Source organism: Aotus nancymaae, unplaced genomic scaffold, assembly GCF_030222135.1.
Source record: "Aotus nancymaae isolate 86718 unplaced genomic scaffold, 86718_ANA_hifiasm-v0.15.2.pri h1tg000210l, whole genome shotgun sequence".
Taxonomy (NCBI): domain Eukaryota; kingdom Metazoa; phylum Chordata; class Mammalia; order Primates; family Aotidae; genus Aotus; species Aotus nancymaae.
In genome coordinates this window covers 2,403,392-2,427,623 of record NW_026988625.1, presented here as the reverse complement: position 1 = coordinate 2,427,623, position 24,232 = coordinate 2,403,392, and the positions used below count along the sequence as shown (strand labels likewise).

Here is a 24,232-nt window from a genome sequence, read left to right as displayed (position 1 = left end):
TTTATCAAATTTTTTGCTTATGGATTGTGTTTTTTTGTGTGTTGTCTGAAGGCTTGTCTAACCCTAGGTTTCCAGGATTTTCTCCTGTGTTTGTTTTATATTTTATGTTTAGAAATGATCCATTTTGAGTCATTTTTGTATTAGATGTGAATTTTTGGTCAAGGTTCTTTTTCTTTTTGCTTTTTGCATATGGATGTTCAGTTGTTCCAGAGCCATTTGTTGCAGAGAAGATTCTGCATTGAATTGCCTTTGCACTGTAGTCAGTAATAAATTGGCCATGTTCATTTGAATTCTTATGGACTCTATATTTTGTTTCATTGATTTATTGTCTGTTCCTTCAACACTACGCTGCCTTGGTTATTACAGCTTTATTGTAAGTTTTAAAATTGTGTAGTGTGATTCCTCCAATATTATTATGATTTTTAAAACTGGGTCATTCTAGTACCTCTCTGGCCTTCCATTAAATCTTTCTGTCAGCTTATCTATAATCACAAAAGACCCTTCTGTGATTTTTGTTGGAATTGCACTAAATCTAGGTCTGTTTGGGGAAAATTGATGTCTTTACTATGTTGAATCTTCTAGTTCATGAACGTGGTATGTCTTTCCATTTATTTAGGTCTACTTTGAGTTCTTTCATCACTGTTTTCTAGGTTTCAGAATATAGACTTTATATACATTTTATTATATTTATACATAATTTTTGGAGTTATTATAAATGATATTTTTTCAATTTTGACATCTAGTGTTTATTGCTAGTATGCAGAAAGAAATACAGTTACTTTTTATGTGTTGACCTGTACCCTATGACTTGCTAAACACACTTAAAAGTTCTAGGGCTTTATTTTCTAGATTCCTTGAGATTTTCTATGAAGGGCAATCATGCCATCTGTGAAAAGGGACAGTTTCATTTTTTTCCCTTTGTAATCTCTACTTATTTCTTTTTCTTGCCTTAATGTGGTAGCTAGGGCTTCCAGTATATTGTGGAATAGGACAGATGACAGTGGATATCCTTGCTTTGTTTCTTGATCTTGGAGGGAAGTTAAGTATGATGTTAGCTGTAGGTTTTTTGTAAATACCTTTTGTGGGATTGCTATGGTTTGAAGTATCCCCCACAGTTTATATGTAAGAAACATAATCCCCAATGCAACAGTGTTGACAAATGGGACCCTTAAGAGTTGATTAGGTTACGAGGGCTCTGCCTTCGTAAGTGGGTTAATGTTGTTATTGTGGGAATAAGTTCATTATACACTTCTTGTTATAGAAGTGAGCTTATCCCCCTTTTGCTTTGTCATGTTCTGTTACCCTTCTACCTTCCACCATGCAGTGATGCAGTAAGAAGGCCTTTGCTAGGTACTGGTACTGGCGCCGTGCTCTTTAACTCCTCAGTTTCTAGGACTGTGAGCCAATACATTTTTGTTCTTTGTAAATTACCCAGTCTCAGGTATTCTGTTATAGCAGCACAAAATTGGCTAAGGTACAGATTGAGGAGGTTTCTTCTATTTTGGGTCTACTGGCAGGTTTTTTTTTTTTTTTTTTTTTTTTTCCCAATCATTACAGGCATGCTTCAGAGATATTGTGGGTTTGGTTCCAGACCACTGCAATATATCATAGTAAAGAAAGTCACACAAATTTTTTGGTTTCCCAGTACACATAAAAGTTAATGTTTATACTGTACTGTAGTCTATTAAGTGTGCAGCAGCATTATATCTTAAAAAAATGTGCATACCTTAGTTAAGAAATGCTTTATTGCTAAAAAATGCTGACACAGAAACACAAAGTAAGCAAAGTAAGCACATGCTCTTAGAAAAATAACACTTAACTTTCTCGACAGAGGGTTGCCACAGACTTTCAGTTCATCAAAAACAGTACCTGTGAAGTTCAATAAAGCAAAGCACAGAAAAATGAAGTGTGCCAAAAAAATTGGGACTGATGAAGTCCTATTTGAGCTGCGATGGGAGTGCTCCTCCTTGTGTGGGAGTGCTGCAGTCCATGGTGTTAACAAAGCCATCAGAGAGCCATGTCTCTGCAGGCTGCCTCTGCATTGAGGTACTTCTGAAACTTGGACTGTCCTTCAAGGGTCATCCTGTGAATGATGGATGCTGGTCATGGAGAAAGATTTGACTGAAAAGTTAAATGTGTACTGTCCTCTAGTTGTTTTTTTTTCCAGCCCTTGTTCTGTCTTTGTTATGGAGTGGTGCAGTTCTATGACTATTCCATCCTTAGGAATATGGTTACAGGGCTCAGCTTTCTTAATCTCTAAAATGAGGGTGCACATTTGTCCTGCACAGGAAGCTCTTTGTTTTCTGCTTGACTTGTGGTACTTCTCCCTGTGTGGAGGGTTTGACTAAGTAACCGTTGAGCTGTCTAGAAACTACTCATCTACTCGTGGGTCTTTTCCTTCATGGGATTTGGTACCAAATATGGTGGTACAAAATAGTCCTCACCTATTTATCTATAGGACAGGACTGCTGCCTTTGAGAAGTTTACAAGGCTAGTGAGAGGGACAGACCCAGAGGCAGGGTGATTCTACTGAAGAGGTGAGGGTGTGTAGAGGGGACATTTAGAAAGAACCATCTTTTGCTGTGTCAAATCAGTGTAAGAGTTTTAGTTTTTAAAAGATGTGTTTTATTTTTAGGAAAAAATTATTGCATGTAATGATATTTAAAAACTCAAGGCCAGGTGCAGTGGCTCATACCTATTACAGCATTTTGGGAGGCGGGAGGTGGATCACTTGAGGCCAGGAGTTTGATACCAGCTTGGCTAACATGGTGAAATCCTGTCTCTACTAAAAATACAAAAATTACCTGGGTGTGGTGGAGTGCGCCTGTAATCCTAATTACTCGGGAGGATGAGACATGAAAATCACTTTAACCGGGGAGGTGGAGGTTCCAGTGACCCAAGATAATGCCACTGCATTCCAGCCTGGTGACAGAGGGTGACTGTCTCAAACACAAAACTTAAGGCCAGTTTTAAGATAGTAGTTACTAGGCCAGGTATGGTGGTTCATGCCTGTAATCATAGCACTTTGGGAGGCCAAGGCACTTGAGCCCAGGAATCTGGACAACATAGTGAGACGTTGTCTCTACAAAAAAACAATTAAAAACTTAGCCAGACCTGGTACCATGGCCTGTAGTCCCTGCTCCTCATGAGGCTGAGATGGGAAGATTGCCTGAGTGCCTGAGCCCAAGAGAGGTTGAGGCTACAGTGAGCTGAGTTGAGATTGTGCCACTGTACTCCAGCCTGAGCAACAGAGTGAGACCCTGTTACAAAAAAAAGATGGTAGTTGCTAGTAAAGGGGATTATACAGTACATGTTCAAAGCTCCCACAGTCTTCCCAATGTGTCCATTATTCTAGCTTCTTAATTTTGCCACTGAAAATTTTTGGGGAGCTGAGGAAGAGTGGTAATGATGGAGTGCAATTAGGAGGCAGTGGGCAGAAGGGGTGCTGGTCTCATGGGCCTAACATACATGATGAGTCTGTGTGGGAATCATTTTTAGGTTCTCCTTGATGAAATGTTGTATAGACGGTAAAACTGGATACCCAGGAGTATGCCTCGGTTCCAGTATGTATTTGTGCCCAGTCCTCCCGACTTCTGTTGAAAAGCAGTGCCCAGCTTAAAGCTTGGGTTCTGCTGCAGACCAGCTGGGCAGCCTGAGGCAAATCACCTAAGGTGGCAAGCCTGAGGTGCCTCCCTATAAAATGGAAGCTGGTCTTTGTGAATTTTTGATTAGCATGTACTACTTAGGCATTGAATAGCTTTTTGCTAGTACTTTTCTTAGAGAATTGGAAATTTTGTTTTCTCCTTATGGAGTGATGTTGATGATGCATAAGTGATAGTCCAACAGCCTGAGCAAATGTGATTTATTCTATGGCCTTCAGCAAACATGTTAGGAGCCCTTGCAGGGCATCAGCTGTGGCTTTTAGCTGAAGTATAATAGCTCACAGCTGTGTATGTCCAGGGACAGGCAGGAGACTCTTTGCCAAGGCATGTCACTTTTTGCTGTGATAGAAAAGAGTGCTGGGCTTTGAGTCCTATTTTTGTTTCTTTCTAGCACTGTGTCTTTGGGCAGGTCAGCTAGTCTCCCTAAGCCTGGGTTTCCTAATCTGGAAAATGGAGGTGATAATGCCTATTTTGTAAGGCTGCATTAAATTCAAGTGAGGTAATGCGAATGTGCTTTATACATGTCTGGGATGGACTGGAGAGTTGGAGAGTGCCAAGTACTGCTGTTTTTAGATTGTGTTAAAGCCAGCACAGGTACCCTTATAGTGGGGAGAGTTGACTTGAGTTTTAACATAGAACAATATTGAAAATAAATTGTTTTTGAAAACAATTTTGAAATTTGTTTCTTCTCCTGCACTGTGGACTCTTTCAGGGTGTTTGGACCCTGCTGATCATGGTACTCAGGGAGCTGTTGCTTCAGGAAATCCAGGTGCCTTCCTTATGGAGGAGGTGGGAGGAATTGGGCTGGGGCAGGGGCTCAGACAGCACATGGGGCCAGAAACCCCTCTCTGAATTTGAAGCTGACTGTTGTTTTTTTTTCCCTCTGACTTGCCTAGTTATTTAGTCATTCATCTATCCCGAGAGGCCGTCTCCTGTCAGCTCTGAGATTTGACTTGCACTCACCATGGTCCTGGAGGTAAAGAAGCATATGCCCCAGGAGAAGGCATAGGCCCTCCTGGCACCATCCTGGTGGTGGTTGGATGCTTTCCTTCGAGGTGTTACTTAGGAAGCAGACGAACTTTCTTCCTTATGAAATAGTTTGGCTTTGGCATGATGGCTGCATTAATGTTCTCCCACCCATGCACGTGGACCCTGCCACTGCCACACAGAGACCTGATCCTTCAGCCATTTGTGGGCCCCTCCCTTCTTTTTCCTCAGGAGGATCCAGTTGCCATCTAGGAAGACTGGCCATGACTTGGAGCTAGCACCTGTCCTGCAGAAAGTGAATTGGGAGGCCTGTGGCTTGGCAGGAGTGCCACTGTCTGATTTTTCTCCTGCTTCTGTGGGGTGGCAGGGAGCGGGAGAAGTCAGTATGGGTGTGACACACGGGAATACCAGCTGAGTCTGCTTGTCTCTGTTCAGAGGAGCTCCAGGCTAGTCAAGCTGCTGTTGGTATTTTATACACAAGGACACCAAGGGTGGTAAAGGATCGAGGTGTCAGGCATCAGAGACACAACTCAACCACGCTCTGAAATCTTCCTATTCCAAATCCAGTGTTCTTTTTATTTTTCCTTCTTACAACCCCAGGTCTAGGTAGGACAGCTGATTTTTACAGTAGGATAGTGGTGAAAAAAAAATCAACCAATGGGTAGTTATTGAGTGACTGCTGGGTAAGTGAAGGCAGCAGTTCTGATGGAGGCTATGTGATGTCCAATAGGATTAGAGGTGTTTTGGGATTCAGTGCACAGAGCCCAATGGGTGAGGAGAAGAGAGTGGCTGTGAAGTGGGGGTTTGAGAGGCTCCCCCACCTCTTCTAATTTCCAGTGGGCTCTATAATTGGCCTCTGGGGCTATAAGTTTTGCTTACTGGGAGTCATCAGGGAGTGGCTTGAGCTGCAGGTCTGGCCATGGGCTGTCGGCCTGCCTTGAGGATGACCAGAGCCTAGCAGAGACTTTATTTGGAGTAATGTCTTTGTGTTTTGAAAACAAGTTCAACTTTGATCCTAATTGGAAACTATTCTCTTGATTGTTTACTTCTGGATATTAAAACAAATTATAAAGTATGCAAACAAAATTTACAATTTTGCCCATTTTTTAAGTTTTCAGCTCGGTGGTATTAAGTACATTCACATTGTTGTGTTACCATCACCACCATCCATCTCCAGAACTCTTCATCTTGCAAAATCGATACTCTGTATCCATTACACAGTAACTCTCCATTGCCTTCTCCCCCAGGCTCTGGCAACCACCTTTCTACTTTCTGTCTGTATGAATTTGCCTGTTCTATTTTCCACCTATAACTGGAATCATACAATATTTGTTCTTTTGTGTCTGTACGTAGCCAGATGTGGAATTTCTGGGTCATGTAGTAATTCTGTGTTTAATTTTTTGAGGAACTGACAAACCCTTTTTCACAGTAGCCACACCATTTTACATTCTCACCAGCAATATACAAAGACTCCATTTTCTCCATGTCCTCACCAATACTTGTTATTTTCTGGTTTCATTTTGCTTTGATAACAACCCAGATGCAGGGTTTTAATGCTATAGTTTCTACTTTTATATGTATATAGTATAGTGGTCCCAGTGTCCATCTTGGCATAGCTTATGATAAAGCTGTGGTTTCCAGCCAGACATGGTGGCTCATACCTGTAATCCCAACACTTTGGGATGCTGGATCACCTGAGGTCAGGAGTTTGAGACCAGCCTGGTCAACATGGTAAAACCCCATCTCTACTAAAAATACAAAAAATTAGCTGGGCATGGTGGCAGATGGCTGTAATCCCATCTACTCAGGAGGCTGAGGCAGGAGAATCACTTGAACTGGGGAGGCGGAGGTTCCAGTGAGCCGAGATTGTGCCACTGCACTCCAGCCTGGGCGACAGAGTGAGACTCCGTGTCAAAGAACCTGAAACAAAAACAAAAGAAAAACTGCAGTTTCAAAACTTCTGATTAACAGTATTCTTTTTTTCTAAATGTGGAACTCAGGAGATAAAACAGCTATCAGTCTAGGAAAGGTTTGAGTTTTCTTTGTCTATGAGAAACTTCCTTCCCTGCAAGAACCCTAGGAGAACTCAGAGCCTATTGTGGAAGCCTGTGCTAGAAGTCACTGCTGTAAGCACTGGTGACAGTAGCAGTCATTTTTTATTTATTATTATTTTTAATAGAGACAGGGTCTTACCTTATTGCCCAGGCTGGTCTCAAACTCCTGGGATCAAGCAGTCCTTCCGCCTCAGCCTCCCAAAGTGCTGGGATTACATCAGCCACAGTGTCCAGCCAGTAGCAGTTATTTTAATCAATAAAAGTGGAGCATGTGTTCAGTCTGTCTGTTTAAGGCTTATCCCACTGCCTGCTGGGCCCTTCCAGGCCCTTCTGCCAGCCTCTCAGGTGGGACTTTTAACAGCTTCTCCTCCTGCCCTCCCTGACTTATTTGGTAGTGTTCCTATCCCTATCCCAGTTCCTAGGGCCAGTTTCCTAGGTATCAGGTCCTGTAAGTCTGCCTCCTAGTTGGACTCCCCTTGATCCCTGCTGTCATGGGTCCATGTGGGATCCTGGCATCTTTTTAAAAATAAGAACTTTATAATTTACATACCATGTAGTTCACCTGAAGTGTACAAATTCATTGGTTTTTAGTATATTAACAGAGTTGTGTAGCCACCACCATAATCAATTTTAGAACATTTTTGTCATCCCAGAAAGAAATGCTAATGGTAGTCATTCCCCAATTGTCCTTCTCCCCAGGTCCATTAAACCAGCATTCCCCATCTGTTTGGTATCAGGAACTGGTTTCTTGGAAGACAATTTTTCCATAGACCAGGGCAGAGGGTGGGGATAATTTCTGTTTGAAACTGTTCCACTTCACGTCATCAGGCATTAGTTAGATTCTCATAAGGAGCGCACAACTCAGATCCCTCGCATGCACAGTTCATAATAGGCTTTGTGCTCCTGTGAGAATCTAATGCTGTCGCTGATCTGACAGGAGGCAGAGCTCAGGCAGTAATGCTTGCTCACCTGCCAATCATCTCCTGTTCTGTGGCTCGATTTCTAACAGGCCATGGACCAGTATTGGTCCGTGGCCTGGGCGTTGGGGACCCCTGCACTAAACCATAGATTTGCCTATTCTGGACATTTCATATAATTGAAGTCAGACAATATATGCTGTTATGTATGACTTCTTTTATTTAGCATAATGTTTTCAAGGTTCTTCCATGTTGTAGCATGTATCAGAACTTTATTCCTTTTTATGACTGAATGATAAATACTCCCTTATATGGACATACTTCATTTTGTTTATTTATTCATCAGTCGATGGACATTTAGGTTGTTTCCACCTTTTAACTTTTAGAAATAATGCCTCTGTAAACATTCATGAACATGTTTTGGCGTGGACATGTTTTCATTTCTCTTGGGAAGATACACATAGGAGTGGAATTCCCTGGTCATATGCTAGCTCTGTTTAACATTTTGAGGATCTAGCAGACTGTTTTCCACAAGGGCTGCACCAGTTTACATTCCCAGGAGCACTGCATGAGATTCTAAATCTCCACATCCTTGCCAATCGTATCATCTTTTGCAGCCTTTAAACTGGTCTGCCTACCTCTAATTGTTTCTCTATTATCTTTTGAAAACATTGGCAAGACATTTTTTTTCTCCTTAAAGTACCCATTTGTTCCCTGTTGCCTGCAGATAAAGTTCATGGCCTCTGTGTTGTGGCTTGGCCCTCAACTACCTCTCCATCCTCCACGCACATCCCTGCTCTAACGCCTTGTCTCCTAGTTTTCCCATCACACCATGTTCTCCTTGCCTCTTTGCTTCACTGTCTTCCACTGCAGTGTATTCCATTCTTCCAAGGCTTAATACAGTAACTTACTCCTTTGCCTTCCTTAATCCCTTTGAATGAATTGTTCTTTTCTTCCTTAAGATGTTGCCTGTGTTTCTTTTCATATCATTCAGCTTTTGAAAAAAATAATAGGTTTGTTACCTCTGCTTGCAGTGATCCCTGGGGGCAGGGATTGTTCTCACACTTTTGTGTGTCTGGCACCTGGTACATTGCCTGGCAATGATGAATGCTATGGTGAGGAGCTATGGTGAGGATGAATGCTATACCAAGGAGCTATGGTGAGGCACACTTTTGTGTGCCTGGCACCTGATGCATTGCCGGGCAATGATGAATGCTATGGTGAGGATGAATGCTATACCAAGGAGCTCCTTGTGTAATAGACCACACTACTGTCCCAAGGCAGCTATTCACTGGTCTATGTGCATAGAGCTCAGGGAAGGACTGTTTCCTGGTGGACCTCAGCACTGTGACCTTCCTGGCTCTTCTTAAGTCTCATCTTAGTTGTCCTATTTCCCTTCTAGGAGAGTTGTGGACTGGGGCAACCTTTACTAGTGATGAGAAGTGATGCTGTGTGGCAGTGCTGAATCTCTCTGAATATGGTAAGGACTGATGCCTGCCTATTTTGCGGACATCAGTGTTCTTTTGTTAGTTTACTCCTGGGGGCGAGGGGCATTTTCCTGGTAGACTCTGAAGGCTCTTATTATGGAGCAGCTTTCCTCCCAGGAGGGCTGTTGGCATCTTTGAGGGTGTGAGTGCTTGCCTGGTGGTTGAAGTGGCTTGCAGGACCTTGTCAGAGTTGCTGGAAAGACAAAGTTAACATGTTTTGTTGAAATCTGTTGTTCCATTACCTGGGTCTTCCACTGTGTTGAGCTGTTTCTGGGGTATCCCCAGTGTCTGTTGCTTTTGCAGTGGACAGTACCCAGGACACACTTTCTGCACAGATTAGCATAACCCTCCCCTCCTTACTTTTTTTCTTTAGATGATGATTTTTTGTTCATTCCCCACATCTGAGGAGGCCATAGCTTTTCAAGGTAGAATAGATCATATGCTGGAGCAGAAATGTATTCATCTATCAGTATTTAAAGAGATGAGTGACATCTCAAAGCAACTTGTCTCTTCCACCAAATCCTTGTTTCTAGATTCGAATTGCAGCCTTAAATGCCAGCTCCACTGTTGAGGATGATCATGAAGGAAGCTTTAAAAGTCACAAAACCCAGACAAAGGAGGCTCAGGTATGTAATGCAATGTCTTCCTCTGCAGGTACCTTCTAATTTCTATAGATGGAACCCCATTTTAAATGCATTTAGACATCTCCTTAGTGGGGTTTCAAAATTCCATTTTGAAAAATGGCTAGCTCTCCATCTCCTGTTAAACTGTTTTACTTAGGAGATGATCATATTGAGGAGAAATTATATTTATTCTGTCAGTGTATATGAAGGCCAGTTTAGCCCCCAGGCCCACTTCCATGTAGCCCATTTTTTGTGTAGGCCTCGGGAGTTGAGATACCCAGGGAATGGCAGAATATTAATGGCAGATGGTGCTTCGAGGTTCCCTAGTGTATTGCCTTCACTTTACAGTGTGATGAGACTCTTGAGGGGAGCAGCCTAGACTGGGATCACCCTCCAGGTCAGTGAGACAGCCAGGTCCAACCTTAACTCCCTAGATTGTTGGTCACTCCTCTTTCCCATGAGGCCTGGCATCTCTTCCATTTCAGCCTTCCTTCTTTCTGTCCATTCATCTCTATACCCTTGTCCTATCCAAGTGTAACAAGGGTTTGCTCCTGCCTTTGTTTTCCCTGAAATAAACATATGCTTCCTCTCTCACACCCCCTGCATTTTATGGTAGAAATCAGGACAGTTCCAGAGCTGTCTCAGAAGTCTACTAGTCACCTGTCCCTAGTCTGTAAGGCATGTCAGTGAGGCTCGACCCACCCAATGCCGCCTTCCTCCCATGGGAGGTTGTCATCCTCCCTAGGCAATGATCAGGCTATGGCAGAGTGGTGAGTAGAAAACAGTAGAAACTGGGCCAGGTGCTTAGCCTCCCAGCACTTTGGGAGGCTGAGGTGAGTGGATCACTTGAAGTCAGGAGTTTGAGACCAGCCTGGCCAACATGGTGAAACCCCATCTCTATTCAAAGTACAAACATTAGCTGGGCAAGGTGGCTCATGGCTGTAGTCCCAGCTACTAGGGAGGCTGAGGCAGGAGAATAGTTTGAACCTGGGAGGCGGAGGTTGCATGAACTGAGATCATGCCACTGCACTCCAGCCTGGGTGACAGAGTGAGACTCTGTCTCAAGACAAAAAAAGAAAGAAAGAAAACAATTGAAACCAGTTTTGTGTTTGTGGTAGTTTCTGTTGTTGTTGTTTGTTTATTTTAAGAGACAGGGTCTCACTCTTTTACCCAGACTGGAGTGTAGTGGCATGGTCACAGCTCATTGTAACCTCTAACTCCTGGGCTCAAGCAGTCTTCCTGCCTCAGCCTCATGAATAGCTTAGGACTACAGATACATGCCACCATGCTCAGCTGATTTTTAAATTTTTTGTAGAGAGGGGCGTCTCTCTATGTGGCCCAGGTGGGTCGTGAACTCCTCAGTTCACACCTTGGTTTCCTAAAGTGCTGGGATTACAGATGTGAGCTGCTGTGCCTGGCCTGCAATGGAAACTGTTCACACTGAACTTTTCACTCACAGAACTTCTGACATCATATATTGGTGGTATTTTCCCCCCATACCAACCAATTCTCCAACTCCCCATACACCAGCTGAGTGTCCTACAATTCAGTTCTGACACTAGCTACCTAGAGTTAGTGACAGACTCCATAGTGCTAACAGCTCATTAGCACAAAACTGCCCTCACTTCGGATGCCAGTTGCAAGCATTGAGTGCCAGGATACCCACACTTCTGTTCAGCTGGGCTAAAAGTCAGGGATTCTCACCCTCTAATCCTTTTAGGTTTGACAGTTTGCTAGAATGGCTCAGGACTTAGGAAAACACTTTACCTACATTAACCAATTTATTTCAAAGGATACAACTCAGGAACAGCCAAGTGGAGGAGATGTTTATAGCAAGGTATGGGGTGGATGCACAGAACTTCTGTGCCCTCTCCAGGTGCGGCACCCTCCCAGCACCTCAATGTTGTTCACCAGCTCAGCAGCTTTCTGAATCCTGTCCTTTAGGATTTTTTTTAATGGAGATTCTATCACATAGGCATGATTGATTAAGTGACTAGTGATAAACTCAATCGCCAGCCTCTCTTCCCTTTCTGGAAGTTGGGAGGTCTGGGAGCTGAAAGTTCCAGCCATCTAATCACATGATTGGTTCCTCTGTTGCCCTGCCTTACATACATTTTTGGCTTAAAAAAGACAGATCTTTATGCTGTATAAAAACATCTCTTGTCTTGGTTTGCAGGAAGCAGAGGCTTTTGCATTGTACCACAAAGCCCTGGATCTGCAGAAACATGACCGGTTTGAGGAGTCTGCCAAAGCCTACCATGAGCTCTTGGAGGCGCGCTTGCTACGGGAGGTGAGGCACCAGCAGGCCAGGCAGTGTGGCCAGGTGGTTAGTGTATGCGCTACGGGGCTGGGTGCTCTGGGCCTTACCTCTGCTCTCCCATTTCTTGGCTGGGGAACCTTGGAAACATTTCACCTCTCTGCCCCTATTTCTCTACCTCTAGAGTATTTTCCTCATTGAGTTTTTATGAGGGTTGAGTGAATCCAGTGAAGCATGTAGAATGGTTCCTGGTGCAAAGTAAGTGCTTGGTAAAGGCCAGCTATCATTATTAATTAATCTTCACAACCACTCTGCCCAGTAGCTGGGTTTTACAAATGTGGAAACTGAGGCTTAGTGAGATCTTGATGGCTCAAAGCCATCCAGGTAAGTGAACCATTCGAACCAGGATTGGAGTCCATGGTTTGCTGATATCTGATGATCCTATTGGCAGCACATTCTAGCAAATGCCATTTGAGTAAAAGACCTTGAGCTTGGGAAGTCTGTATAGACATGCTATGGAGTTTTGAATATAGTCAGAAGGATGTGGTCGCAGCATGGGGACTGTGGTAGTGGTGAGTGAGTTAATCCTCGAATTGACTAGAGATGTCGACCAGAGGTTTGGGAATTGGTCCCAACCTGAAATTCATTTAGGAAGGTGTATATTTCATTGGGAGGAAAGACACTTGTTTTCAGGTACCCAAACATGCAGGTGATGTGCATTAAGGAAGCAGATAAACTCCATGGGTGTTTTTCTGGACTGCACAGTCTTTCAGTTCAGCAGAGTCTCCTACAGTGCTAGGCAGGCAGATGCTTGTGACTCAAGCACATTACCCCTAGATGGTTTTTGCTGCTGTTGAGTTAGAATACTGAGTTCTAATTGTCAGCAGAAAGCATCTATTCCTTCTCTCACTCAAGGTATTTCCTCATATTCCTAATTATATAGCTTGTCAAGAGTCTTTGGTTACTGGTTATAGTTTCTTGGAATAAGGGGTATGGGACTTGCGACCTCCTCCTCTCAGTGTTAGTAGGAAGTAGGCAAGGACCCAGAGAGGGAAAATTAGTTTATTTCATATTTACTGAGCTTTGGTTTTGGGCCGGTTGCTGGGCTTGTTGGGTCTTCCCTTTCAGGCCTTGGTGGAATGTACCTCAGAGATGTGAACAGGTAAGCACTGAACTCAGCGGGCAGTCTAAGTATAGGATGGATGCCAGGTGGGCCCAGCATTCAACAGGTGCTAGGCAGGAGACCTTTTACCTAAGGGCACGGTCATGTGTCAGCCTTTTAGTTGTAGGTGTGTGCATCTTTCTTTGCACAGTGTATCACTTTTAGCCTTACAAGGTTGTTTTAGCAACCCCCCCTTGCTTATAATCGTAAAAACATGCTCATTTTAAGCAACCAAAAAGTACAGAAAATATACATAGAACAGTTTCTTATTACCCTCTTATTGCATTAATGTACTCAATAACAGTTTTACAGAGGATTGGCATAAATAGATCCTGGACCGCAGCTGACTCCTAAGAAGCATTCAGCCTAACTGGTTGGTGTCCTGGAGGGACTTGCTGGGGCAAGCCTTTCAGGGGGCATTGAGAGTGGTACCGAATGTTGGTAGTCTGTTAGGTGGAGGTTAGTTAAGAGCATCCACTGTTATGTTTATGTGTATTGCTGGCTGTTTAGTCTGAAGTAGACTCACTTGGTCTCAGTAAATTTGTTCCCACTATGTTTCGAAGAGTTCTGTATCTGGAGGGACAGAGGTACCTGGGATCCAGCCCTGGTCAGCTGGTTCTTGGGAGCCTTTTTTGTGTGTTAAGTCAGACGACAGTAGAAGATAACTGAATGGGGCTTCATTTGAGCTTCTCAGACTTAAAGAAGTTCCTTAAGACCTCCAAGGTAGATAGATTATTGGATTAGTCAAGGGTTGCTTGCTGAGGGTGGCATGTCTTCGAGTCTTGCCTGTTCAGAACATGAAGAGCAATGTGTGGAAGCCACCTGTCCCAGGAAAGAGCTTCTTGGTGCCCGTGAGTTTTTTCTGTTAGAAAATGTTAGTCTTTGTCCTATGGTTGGAGCAATAGTTTACTAATCAGTAGTTTCTTAGAATATAAGGTCATTAAAGCTGTAATGAAATATCTTTTCATATTAAATACATTTGCAATTCTTATGGTCTTTCATCTCACTTTAACCTTTGATATTTAGGGTAGGAATTGTTTTTCTTAATTACAGAGGTCAGACACTAATGTTTTAGTTAAATTAACAATTGTCTATGGTTGTGTGATGAGTTATAGGCTCAGCCTCTTACTCCTAATCCTGGAGTGTCTGTCTGGGGTGAAGCTTCAGGTCTTCCTGCCCCCAGGCAGCCTGCTCATACCTTGTCTTTCATCTTCATAGCTGGAGCTGCTGGCTGGGCCTACCTGTGCTGTAAATGTTACTCTCTAGGCCTGAACCCTCAGGCATGGCAGTAGTTATAGGGCAGCTTTTCTCTGTCTCTATGGATGCCCAGACTATCTGCAAACTATTAATACCTCAGGGTCGTTCGTTCTTCTCTGTGCACTTGGAGCAGGAGTGGTCTTATAAGAACACATGGTGCAGCACCTTCATTTTCTAGTGGTGAACGACACTAGACTGTCTCAAGAGCTTGCAGCAGAGGCCAGCCTGGAAGCCATGTATCCTGCTGGCTGCTTGCTGAGGCTTCAAGGCCTAGTTGTCACTTCTGTTCCTGTTTGTTTTGTTCACAGGCAGTTTCATCTGGTGATGAGAAAGAGGGGTTGAAACACCCTGGGCTGATACTGAAATATTCCACATATAAGAACTTGGCTCAGCTGGCGGCCCAGCGGGAGGATCTGGAAACAGCCATGGAGTTCTACTTAGAGGTGGCGTTTTGGTGCTTAGCTCCCTTGGTGTTTTGAAAGCTCTTGGTGGAGGGGATGAGGTTGGGGTCTCGTGGGCCAAAAAGAAGAGTTTGTAGTGGTACATCACCAAGCTGTAGTACCCAAGGCTCTAGGGTCCATAGGTGATAACAGTTGGTACTGACCAGGCCTGGAGAGCACATACTTGGATACAGAGGCCTGCATGCGAATTCTTCCTTTGCTACTCAGTGCATGTGTGGCCAAGAGTGAGTTATTCAGTCTCTTGGTACCTCTAGGTCTATACCAATATAGTGGGAATAATAAAAAGCATAGTTGTGAAAATTAAGTGAGTTGGTATGCATAATAGTATGAAAAACAGTCTGAAACTGATTCAATATATTAATACTTCCAGTCATAATAGTATTGTTATTTCATGTTACTATCAGTCTCTCTGTGGGACCTCTAAAGCACCAGACACTGTGCCATTTGCTTCCTATGCATACACTAATCCTCATGCCATCTTGGAAGGAAGGAGTCTTTATCTTCACTTTAGTGATGAGGAAATGGAGGCTCAGGATCATTCTGCTAATCAGTGTTGGAACAGGGATGTGAACCAAGGTTTGTCTTCAAAGTACATGAGTTTTCTTAAATCCCATAAGACTCCCATTAAAAAAAAAATTTAAGACATGGTTGCACAGGCTGGAGTGCAGTGGCACAATCAAGGCTCACTGCAGCCTCGACCTCCCAGGCTCAAGTGATCCTCCCACCTCACGCCCCCAAGTAGCTGGGACTGTAGGCACGCACCACTACACCCAGTTATTTTTTTGTATTTTTAGTAGAGATGGAGTTTTGCCATGTTGCCCAGGCTGCTCTTGAACTCGTGGACTCAAGCATTCTGCCCATCTCAGCCTCCCAAACTGGGATTACAGGCACAAGCCATCACACCTGTCCCATATTTTCTTTTCCTTCTACTCCTTTTACTTTTTTTTTTAAACCTATTAAATATGTAAGGATTACAGATGCTCAAATTGACAAAATATATCAAGAAAATGAGGAAGCTGAGGCAACAGGATCACTTGAGGCTAGGAGTTTGAGACCAGCCTGGGCAACATAGTAAGACCATGTCTCTACCAAAAAATTGAAAATTAGCTGTGTATAGTGATGCACCCCTTTAGTCCCAGCTACTCAGGAAGCTGAGGCGAGATGATTGCTTAAGCCCAAAAGTTTGGGGATGCAGTGAGCTATGATCACACCACTGCACTCTAGCCTGGGCAGTAGAGTGAGACCTAGTCTCAAAAAAGAAAAGTTTTTTTTTTAAGTTCTAAGTTAAATAACTTGGTCCCTCTAACTTTTTATGTGCCATTATTGCTCTAGATCTTGGAAACATGTGACTCCAGGGAAGATGAGCTAGCATTGTTTGCCAGTTATAAGATAGTCATGCCACTTTTGCCATTTCCCTGGGTAGTTCGAGTGGCTATGCCAGTGCTGTGCTCCTCCCAACCCCAGGGTGCCTGCTCAAGGAGAGATCTGACTGTGTGTGTGTGTGTCTGTGTGTTGTGTGTGCGCGCACGTGCGCGTGCATGCGTGCATGCGCGCATGCGCGTCTTCTGCTGTGTTGCTTCCAGGCAGTGATGCTGGACTCTACAGACGTCAACCTCTGGTATAAGATTGGACATGTAGCCCTGAGGCTTATCCGGATCCCCCTGGCTCGCCATGCTTTTGAGGAAGGACTGCGGTGCAATCCTGACCACTGGCCCTGTTTGGATAACCTAATCACTGTCCTGTACACCCTTAGTGATTACACGAGTAAGTCATGCTTTGATGCCTTCTTCCATGTGCCAGTAGTTTTTGGAACTGAGGAGGAAAGGTAGTTTGGGTAAACTGAAAGCCAAAGTTAACACTGAAGGGCTTTGCCTGACTGTCAGGCAGAATGGAAATATTTTTAGATTTCTGCTTTATTCTGCATCTCTTTCTTGATTTGTTAAATGCCTTATAGTAATGAAATAGTATGTTTTCTGAATGATTTTTCTTTTGGCTATCTAATTTCTTTTTTCTTTTTTTGCTTTGCAAGGTTTTGTTTGTTTGACAGAAGGAATGGCTGATTTCATCCCTACACTATCTCATTTTGTGTGTCTTAGTCTGTTAGAGCTGCCATAAAAACAAAGTACCATAGATTAAGTGGCTTAAACAGCAGAAATTGGCTGGGTATGTTGGCTTACGCCCATAATCCCAACACTTTATGAGGCTAAGGCAGGCAGATCACTTGAGCCCAGGAGTTCGAGACCAGCCTGGGCAACATGGTGAAACCCCGTCTCTCCAAAAAATACAAATTAACCGGGTTCACACCTGTGCATGACTGTCATCCCAGCTGCTCAGGAGGCTGAGGTGGGAGGACTGCTTCAGCCTGGGAGGTTGAGGCTGCAGTGAGTCGAGGTTGTGTAACCGCACTCCTGTCTGGGTGGCACAGTGAGACCCTGTCTCCAAAACAAAACAAAAGTATTATCTAAATTAGATGTGGGTAAGACTTGAGGTACAATTTGTCCTGAGACAAAATTCTTCTCCAGTTGTGAACTTGTGAATCCAGATAAATTATTTGCTTCCAAAATATAATGGTGGGACAGATATAGGAAGGACATTTCTATTCCAATAGGGAGAAATAGAAAAGCAGGAAAGGGTGTTGGGTCCCAAAACTTAACAAATTTAGCAAGGCAAATTTGAGGTCCTAAGTCTCAGGAATAATTATCTTTGATCTGATGCTCTGCCCTTGGTGCCCGCTGAGGAGGCAGCATCACCTTCATGGCAGGTAGGTGGTGGGACAAGCCCCACCCTTTTGGCTTGGCAAGGGCTCTACCCCTAAGATGCTAGGTTGAGACATCCTGGCCTGTGCAAACTGGAGCAGTGGCCCCAGCCTTTAAGGAACTAGCCATAGCCTCTTGGTCTGTGGTGGAAGTGGCAGCTCAGATAATCTTTGAATCACCTTTGAGATTCTTCTTCCCTTTCCTTGAAGAATAACACATGTTCTTGGTTTCCTTTCATTCTTTATCATTTTTTCTGTTCCCATTAGTCCCAACTGACAGTGTTTCTGCTGGTATAATCTTACCTTTCTGGCTTCTGCCGAGGTAACCTGATTAAGTCAGTGGTTCATGCTCACACTGCTCTTATGAGGAAATTGTTGGCCGACCACACCCATAGTGTTCTCAGAACAAACTTTCTCAATTTTTGCAATATGGATAGACAGAATTTTCTAAATCTTTAAGTTCTGGTTCCTTTTTGCTTAACAATGCCTTCTTCTTTTTTCTATTCTAGCATTTCACTATAAGCAGCCAGGAGGGACTGGGCCATGCCTTTAATGTTTTGCTTTGAAGTCTCAGCAAAATATCCAGTTTCATTGCTTACAAGTTCTACCTTCCACAAAACACGAGAACATAGACATAATTCAGCCAAGTGCTTTGCTACTTTACAGCAAGGATCACCTTTTCTTCATTGTCCAATCACATGTTTGTTATTTCCATTTGAGAGCTCAGCAGAATTGCCTTTGATGTTCATATTTCTACCAATATTCTGTACATGATTATTCTCTAGGAAGATGGAAGCTTTCTGTAGCTCTTCTCTTTTCTTTCTGAGCCCTCATCAGAATCACCTTTAACAATCCCTACTTACCAATATTCACTTTTTCTAGCATACACCTCAAACCTTTTTAAGCCTGTACCCAGTTCTAAAGCTCTTTTCAGCACCAGACATGGTAGCTCATGCCTATAGTCCCAGCACTCTAGGAGGCTGAGATGGGAGGATCACTTGAGCCCAGAAATTCAAGAACAGCCTGGGCAACATAGTGAGATCCCATTTAAAAATAATTTTTTTTTAAAATTAGCTGGGTGTGGTAGTGTACACCTGTAGTCCCAGCTACTTGGATCACCGGAGCCCAAGATTTAGAGGTTACAATAAGCCATGATTGTGCCACTGCACTCCAGCCTAGGCTACAGAGCAAGACCCTGTCTTTAAAGAAAATTTAAAAAATAATTGTTTCCACATTTTTAGGTACTTATTACGACAGAGCCCACTTGTTGGTACCACTTTCTGTCTTAGTTAGTTCATGCTGCTATAACAAAATATGATAGATTGGGTAGCTTAAACAATAATTTATTTCTGTCAGTTCTGGAGGGTGGAGTGTCCTTTTTTTTTTTTTTCCTCTTCCTTTTAAAAAGACAAATAGGAACAGGATAGAATGTGTTGAGATAGACGAGGCCTTGCTCAGCCTTCCCACCTCCAGTTCTTATTCTCCATAACCACTTTTAAAATCTTTTTAATTGAGGCAAAACATATGTACAATAAGGTGCATAAATCTGAGACCTGTCAGTTTGTGTATGTGAAAACATGTCAAGATACAGAACATGTGCAGCACCCCCAAAGGCAGGTTACTTTGGGTCCCTTCTACTTTTTACAACCTCCTAAGGTGACCTTGATTTTTCCTTTTTGTCACCAAAGATGAACTTTGCCTGTTGTTGAACTTTCTCTAGGTAGAGTCAGGAAGCGTGTGCTTTCCTCAGCCTGACCCCTTTTGCTTGTCATTCTGCCTGTGAGTGTACCCATGTGGGGTGTAGCAGTCACTAGGTCTTTGTTATTTTTGTGTAGTCATTATTATATGCATTTATATAATGTACCCATTCTGTGCATGGACGTTTGGGTTATTTCCAGATTTGGGTTCTGAGTCATAACCCGCTATGAACATTCTTGTATATGTCTTTCAGTGAACATAAGCACTTGTTCTGTAGGTTGCCCCTCTTTTCACTTCCACCAGCAGAATATGATAGTTCTGCAGAGCAGTGTTTTGACTCTAGCAGTTTCTTCTCCTGGAGGCTTGTAGTCTCTTCTTGGATGCTCCTCCCACAGTTTGGGACCATCTTTGGGGTTCAGCCTTCCTTACCCCCACTGACTTGTTTAGTTATTTGTACCCTCTCTCATTGTAGGAGAAGTTATGCTTGTTAAACTTAAGTCTTTGTGGGAAGATTTGGGTTGGAGTATTGTATTAGGGTTCTCCAGAGAAACAGAACCAACAGCGTGTATACACATAAATAGAAATAGATTTATTGTAAGGAATTGGCTCATGTGATATTGGTAGCTGACAAGTTCAAGATTCTCAGGTGAGTCAGCAAGCTGCAGACCCAGGAGTGATGGTGTATATAGTTCCAGTTCAAGTTTTCCAGTCTAAGTTCAAAGGCCTGAGAACCAGGAGAATTGATGGTATAGTTTTAGTCTGTAGGATGGCAGGCCCAGGAAGAGCTGATGTTTTGGATTTAGTGAGACGGTAGGAAAAAACCCCAATGTCCCAGTTCAAAGGCAGTCAGGCAGAAAAATTCTTAACTTGGGTGAAGGGCAGCTTTTTGTTCCGTTCAGGCCTTCAACTGATTGGATGAGGGAGGGCAATCTGCTTTACTCAGTCTACTGATTTAAGTGTTAATCTCATGCAAAGACACACTCAATCACAGACACACCCAAAATAATATTTGACCAAAGTCTAGATACCCTGTAGCCTGGTCAAACAGATACATACAATTAATCATAACAGAGACTGAACTGACACATATATCTGTGAGAGCCCTGATAGATTTGACAGTCATTTTAACCAAAAAAGTAAAAGCAGTATGTTAAATTGACTTTCAGTGGCATTTTATGTACTTGAGATGATTAGGCAGGGCTGCTGCTGGGTTAAGGCCTGCTGACTGCCTCTTGTTCTGAGATTTCCCAGGTCTTCCTTCTGCAGGACTGTAGGTGGCTAGTGAGTTTAGCTTACTGCAGTTAATGTGCCTGCTGAGAACCAACATCACCCAAGTGCTCAGTGCCTCCTGGGTTTTCTCTCTGGAAGTCACCGATGGCTACCCTTCAGGTTTAATGTGGTCTCAGAGAAACCATGTCCCTTATTTGTCTGAGGCAGGCACCTTTGGACCATCTATTGAGCAGCTTGGGCTGTGCTGGGATTGTACAGACTTCTCCCTGCTCACAGACTGCACAGCCTTTGTGTGCTTTGGGGTGTGTGGACCCTGCTGAGCATCGTGGCCAGTCTGTGCTCTCTCCTGCCAATCATACTAGGAGTGCATCACTTCCTCCTCTCCCAGGCTTCCATGTCCAGATTTCTCCTTCTGGTCTGGCTTTTCTCTGTGAGTTGCTTCTCCTAGGTGCTTCATTTTCTAGTTATTCTTGATAGGAGTGACTTGCAGTCCACCTGCACTAAACTGAGAAGCTGGGCAGGGCATGATAGTGGTTCCAGTGTCCGGGCAGAGCTGGCACCCTGCTGCATTGTGCTGTTTCTCCATGTGTTCGCTAGTGAGACCTGGACTGTTCCCAAATACAAGTGCTGAAGGCTTTCATAATTTATATCATAGTTCTGCTTTGTGAATCCATGCCATCCCATTTTTTCTGTGTGTTTACCTGTTACTGTCTCCATTCCTGAAGGAGCTGGACTTAGCACAGGCTTTCCAGATCAATGACTTGAGGAGGCTCATTATTACATTAACATGAACTATGTACATGTCTTAAATTGTAGGCAATAATTTTAATAATAGGTTTTTTTTTTTTAAAAAAAAGGAAAATTGGAAAATACAAGTAAGCAAAATTCAGTCCGTTTTATGTGTATAGTGGAGCCACACTATTTGACCTCTTTTGTCCCCTGCTTCTTCCCAGTGCTCTATCTTGGCCTTATTTCTGGACAGTAAACATACCCCTCGATCATCTGTGTAGTGGCTGCTTTGCAACTGATTGTGTGGATTGGACATACTTTACTTAACCAGGTGCCATGGTGGGACAGAGTAGTTTCAAGATTTTTTTTCCCTTGAGACAGGGTCTCACTCTGTTGCCCAGGCTAGAGTACAGTGGTACAGTCATGGCTCACTGCAGCCTCGACCTCCTGGGCTCAAGCGATTCTTCCACCTCAATGTCCTGAGTAGCTGATACTACAGGTGTACACCAACATACCTGACTAATTTTTGTATTTTTTGTAGAGATGGGGTTTCATCATGTTTCCCCGGCTGGGCTCCAACTCCCGGGCTCAAGCGATCTGCCCACCTTGGCCTCTAGAGTAATGGGATTATAGGCGTGAGCTCTGCGCCTGACTATTTCCAGATGTTTTGAGGGCTGTTTTCCAATTAGCCAATAGATAATCACTGTGAGTGCTGTTGGATTTTTGCAGTAGCTCCTGGAAGTGGGATTGCTGGGTCGAGGATCTATGTGTAATGCCTATGGTCCTCCAAAAAGATCCTATGGTCTGTCCTCTGCCAGAAACTTTGGGCCTGCTCACTTTGCAGTGCCCTATCTACTCTGGGTCTTATTATTGACCTAACTGAATTAGTTAAAGTGGTATCTCATTGTTTACCAGGCATTTCATTGATTCTGGGAGTGGGAATATTTTCCTAATGTTAACTGGCAAGGCCAGAGCTTCTCAGTGCGGTCTCAGAAGTCATAAACTGTTTCTTTCCTTACTAGCATGTTTGTACTTCATCTGCAAAGCTTTGGAGAAGGATTGCCGATACAGCAAAGGGCTGGTCCTCAAGGAGAAGATTTTTGAGGAACAGCCTTGTCTCCGGAAGGACTCTCTCAGAATGTTCCTCAAATGGTAAGTCCTGCCTCTTTCCATGCATGTGTGCATGCTCTCCTATGTGACTGGTGAAGGTCAGGAGCACAACTCATTCTCCTCTCAGGTCCCATGGATGGAGCCCTTGTGCTCTGGGGCTCCATGCCCTGCTGCAGCCCCTCATCTAGTGAACTGACCTTGGGCTGCCTTGTTCATCACTCACCTGTACCTAATCTTGACAAGGCCTCCTCAGGCTGCCTACCTCTCCTGATGCCCACCTCTCCGGATGCCCGGCCAGCTTTCAGTTTTGCTATCTCTCCTCTGGATACCTGGCTGCCCAGCTTGCCTCCTGCCTTTTCGCTTCCCAGGGTTTTGTCCCCAGTGCTGCTCAAGTTCAGTGTCCCAAACATGCCTCTGATCATGTGCCACCCCTGCCTTGACTCCAGGATACACCCCATGCGCAATTGCATTGCCCAAGAGGTTCTTTGCCGCCTGACTCCCTAGATCTCCCACCTCACCTCCTGCTTTTCCCTCTCAGGCTCCTTTTGTTAAGACTGCCCCAAGTCCCTGGCAGTTTCCGGGCGTGATTCCATTGTGTGTCATCCTATCTCCTACCCTGGCTCCCACTGCGCTCTAAATTGTCATGCCATTTTCCCACCTCTCCACCTGTCCTGCCATTGTCCCTCCTTTACCAGGTGTCTTCCCACAGACACACTTCTGAGGTGACCCAATAATACCTGCCCCTCCTGCCCAGACTGTCCTGATGCCTGCCAGCAGGGCTACACCTCAGAGCTGCTCACTTATGAACTTATCTGTTTCACGTGCCAACTCTCAGGTCACCTCTCTGTTGCTTTCTGAGCTCTAGCTGCCTCTCCACCCAGCCCTCCAGTCCAGCCAACTCCTCCTGCCCTCTGCTCTTCCTTGGCCCTGGAACATACCTGTAGGGGTTGGTTAGTAGTGATTTATCTTGGCCTTATCCCCTGTGAACCTGTGCCTCTCCAGAGGGAACTACCTGTTGGCAGAGATAGGAGCCGAGGGAACATCTGTCATGAGGGAGCTAACCTTCTTAGGGGAGACAGATGCCAAGCACATGAAACAGATAAATTCGTGAGTAGCTGTGAGGTGTAACCCTGCTGGGAAGCATCAGGACAGTCTGGGCAGGAGGGCAGGTGCTGTTGGGTCACCTCAGAAGTGTGTTTGTGGGAGGACACCTGGGGCCTCCAAGAACCTGCCCTTTCTGTATTAGGGGGTCATGACACACTTTGGTGAGCTTCACCTGTCTGATGACTTTTTGTTGGCATGGGCAGTATGGGATAAATTCTTTTAAGATTTTCTAATAATAATTGAGAGAAAGATTTTTCTGTGGCTTTTCAGATATTATTGTGATACTGTTAATACATATGAAAACCCTTTCTCTGCCCAGTTTTGAATTGTCAAAGGAACAAAGAATATCAGTCATTTCTAGTGTATGTGGATATTAAGAAGGCTATTTACTGCCCTACCCAGGTCAGACTCAAGTGGTTATTTTATTTGTAGGAGGAAACAATACACATTAAAAGGTATTACCCTAAATACATTTTTGTATATAAAATTTCAGCCTCAATTCTAGTTTGTAACATTGTAATTTCTCCCTGTCTCACATGCTTTTAGTGACATGTCGATTCATGATGTGTCGGTGAGTGCAGCTGAGACAAAGGCCATTGTAGACGAGGCCCTGGGGCTGCGGAAAAAGAGGCAAGCGCTGATCGTTCGGGAGAAGGAGCCGGACCTGAAACTGGTGCAGCCCATTCCCTTCTTCACGTAGGTTGGCTAGTGTCTCTGGGAATGCTGGTTTGGCCAGTAG

General features: G+C 44.0%; 1 protein-coding gene across 8 annotated transcripts in view; it reads left to right on the top strand.

Moving 5' to 3' along the window:
- The window catches only part of CABIN1 (calcineurin binding protein 1), a 161,959-nt gene that overhangs the window by 14,755 nt on the left and 122,972 nt on the right, over positions 1-24,232 (top strand). For 5 of the 8 annotated variants that reach the window (XM_012454131.2, XM_012454135.2, XM_012454126.2 and 2 more), the window contains 7 exons: positions 9,023-9,100; positions 9,641-9,733; positions 11,907-12,020; positions 14,715-14,849; positions 16,451-16,631; positions 22,302-22,431; positions 24,040-24,189. In XM_012454131.2, the coding sequence (XP_012309554.2) occupies positions 9,098-9,100; positions 9,641-9,733; positions 11,907-12,020; positions 14,715-14,849; positions 16,451-16,631; positions 22,302-22,431; positions 24,040-24,189 (806 nt within the window). In that variant the 5' untranslated portion in view covers positions 9,023-9,097. Of the gene's footprint in view, positions 1-4,374; positions 4,432-4,558; positions 4,639-9,022; positions 9,101-9,640; positions 9,734-11,906; positions 12,021-14,714; positions 14,850-15,271; positions 15,444-16,450; positions 16,632-22,301; positions 22,432-24,039; positions 24,190-24,232 lie in introns of those variants that run through there. The other 3 variants (XM_064371892.1, XM_064371891.1, XM_064371893.1) reach the window with 2 other exon arrangements.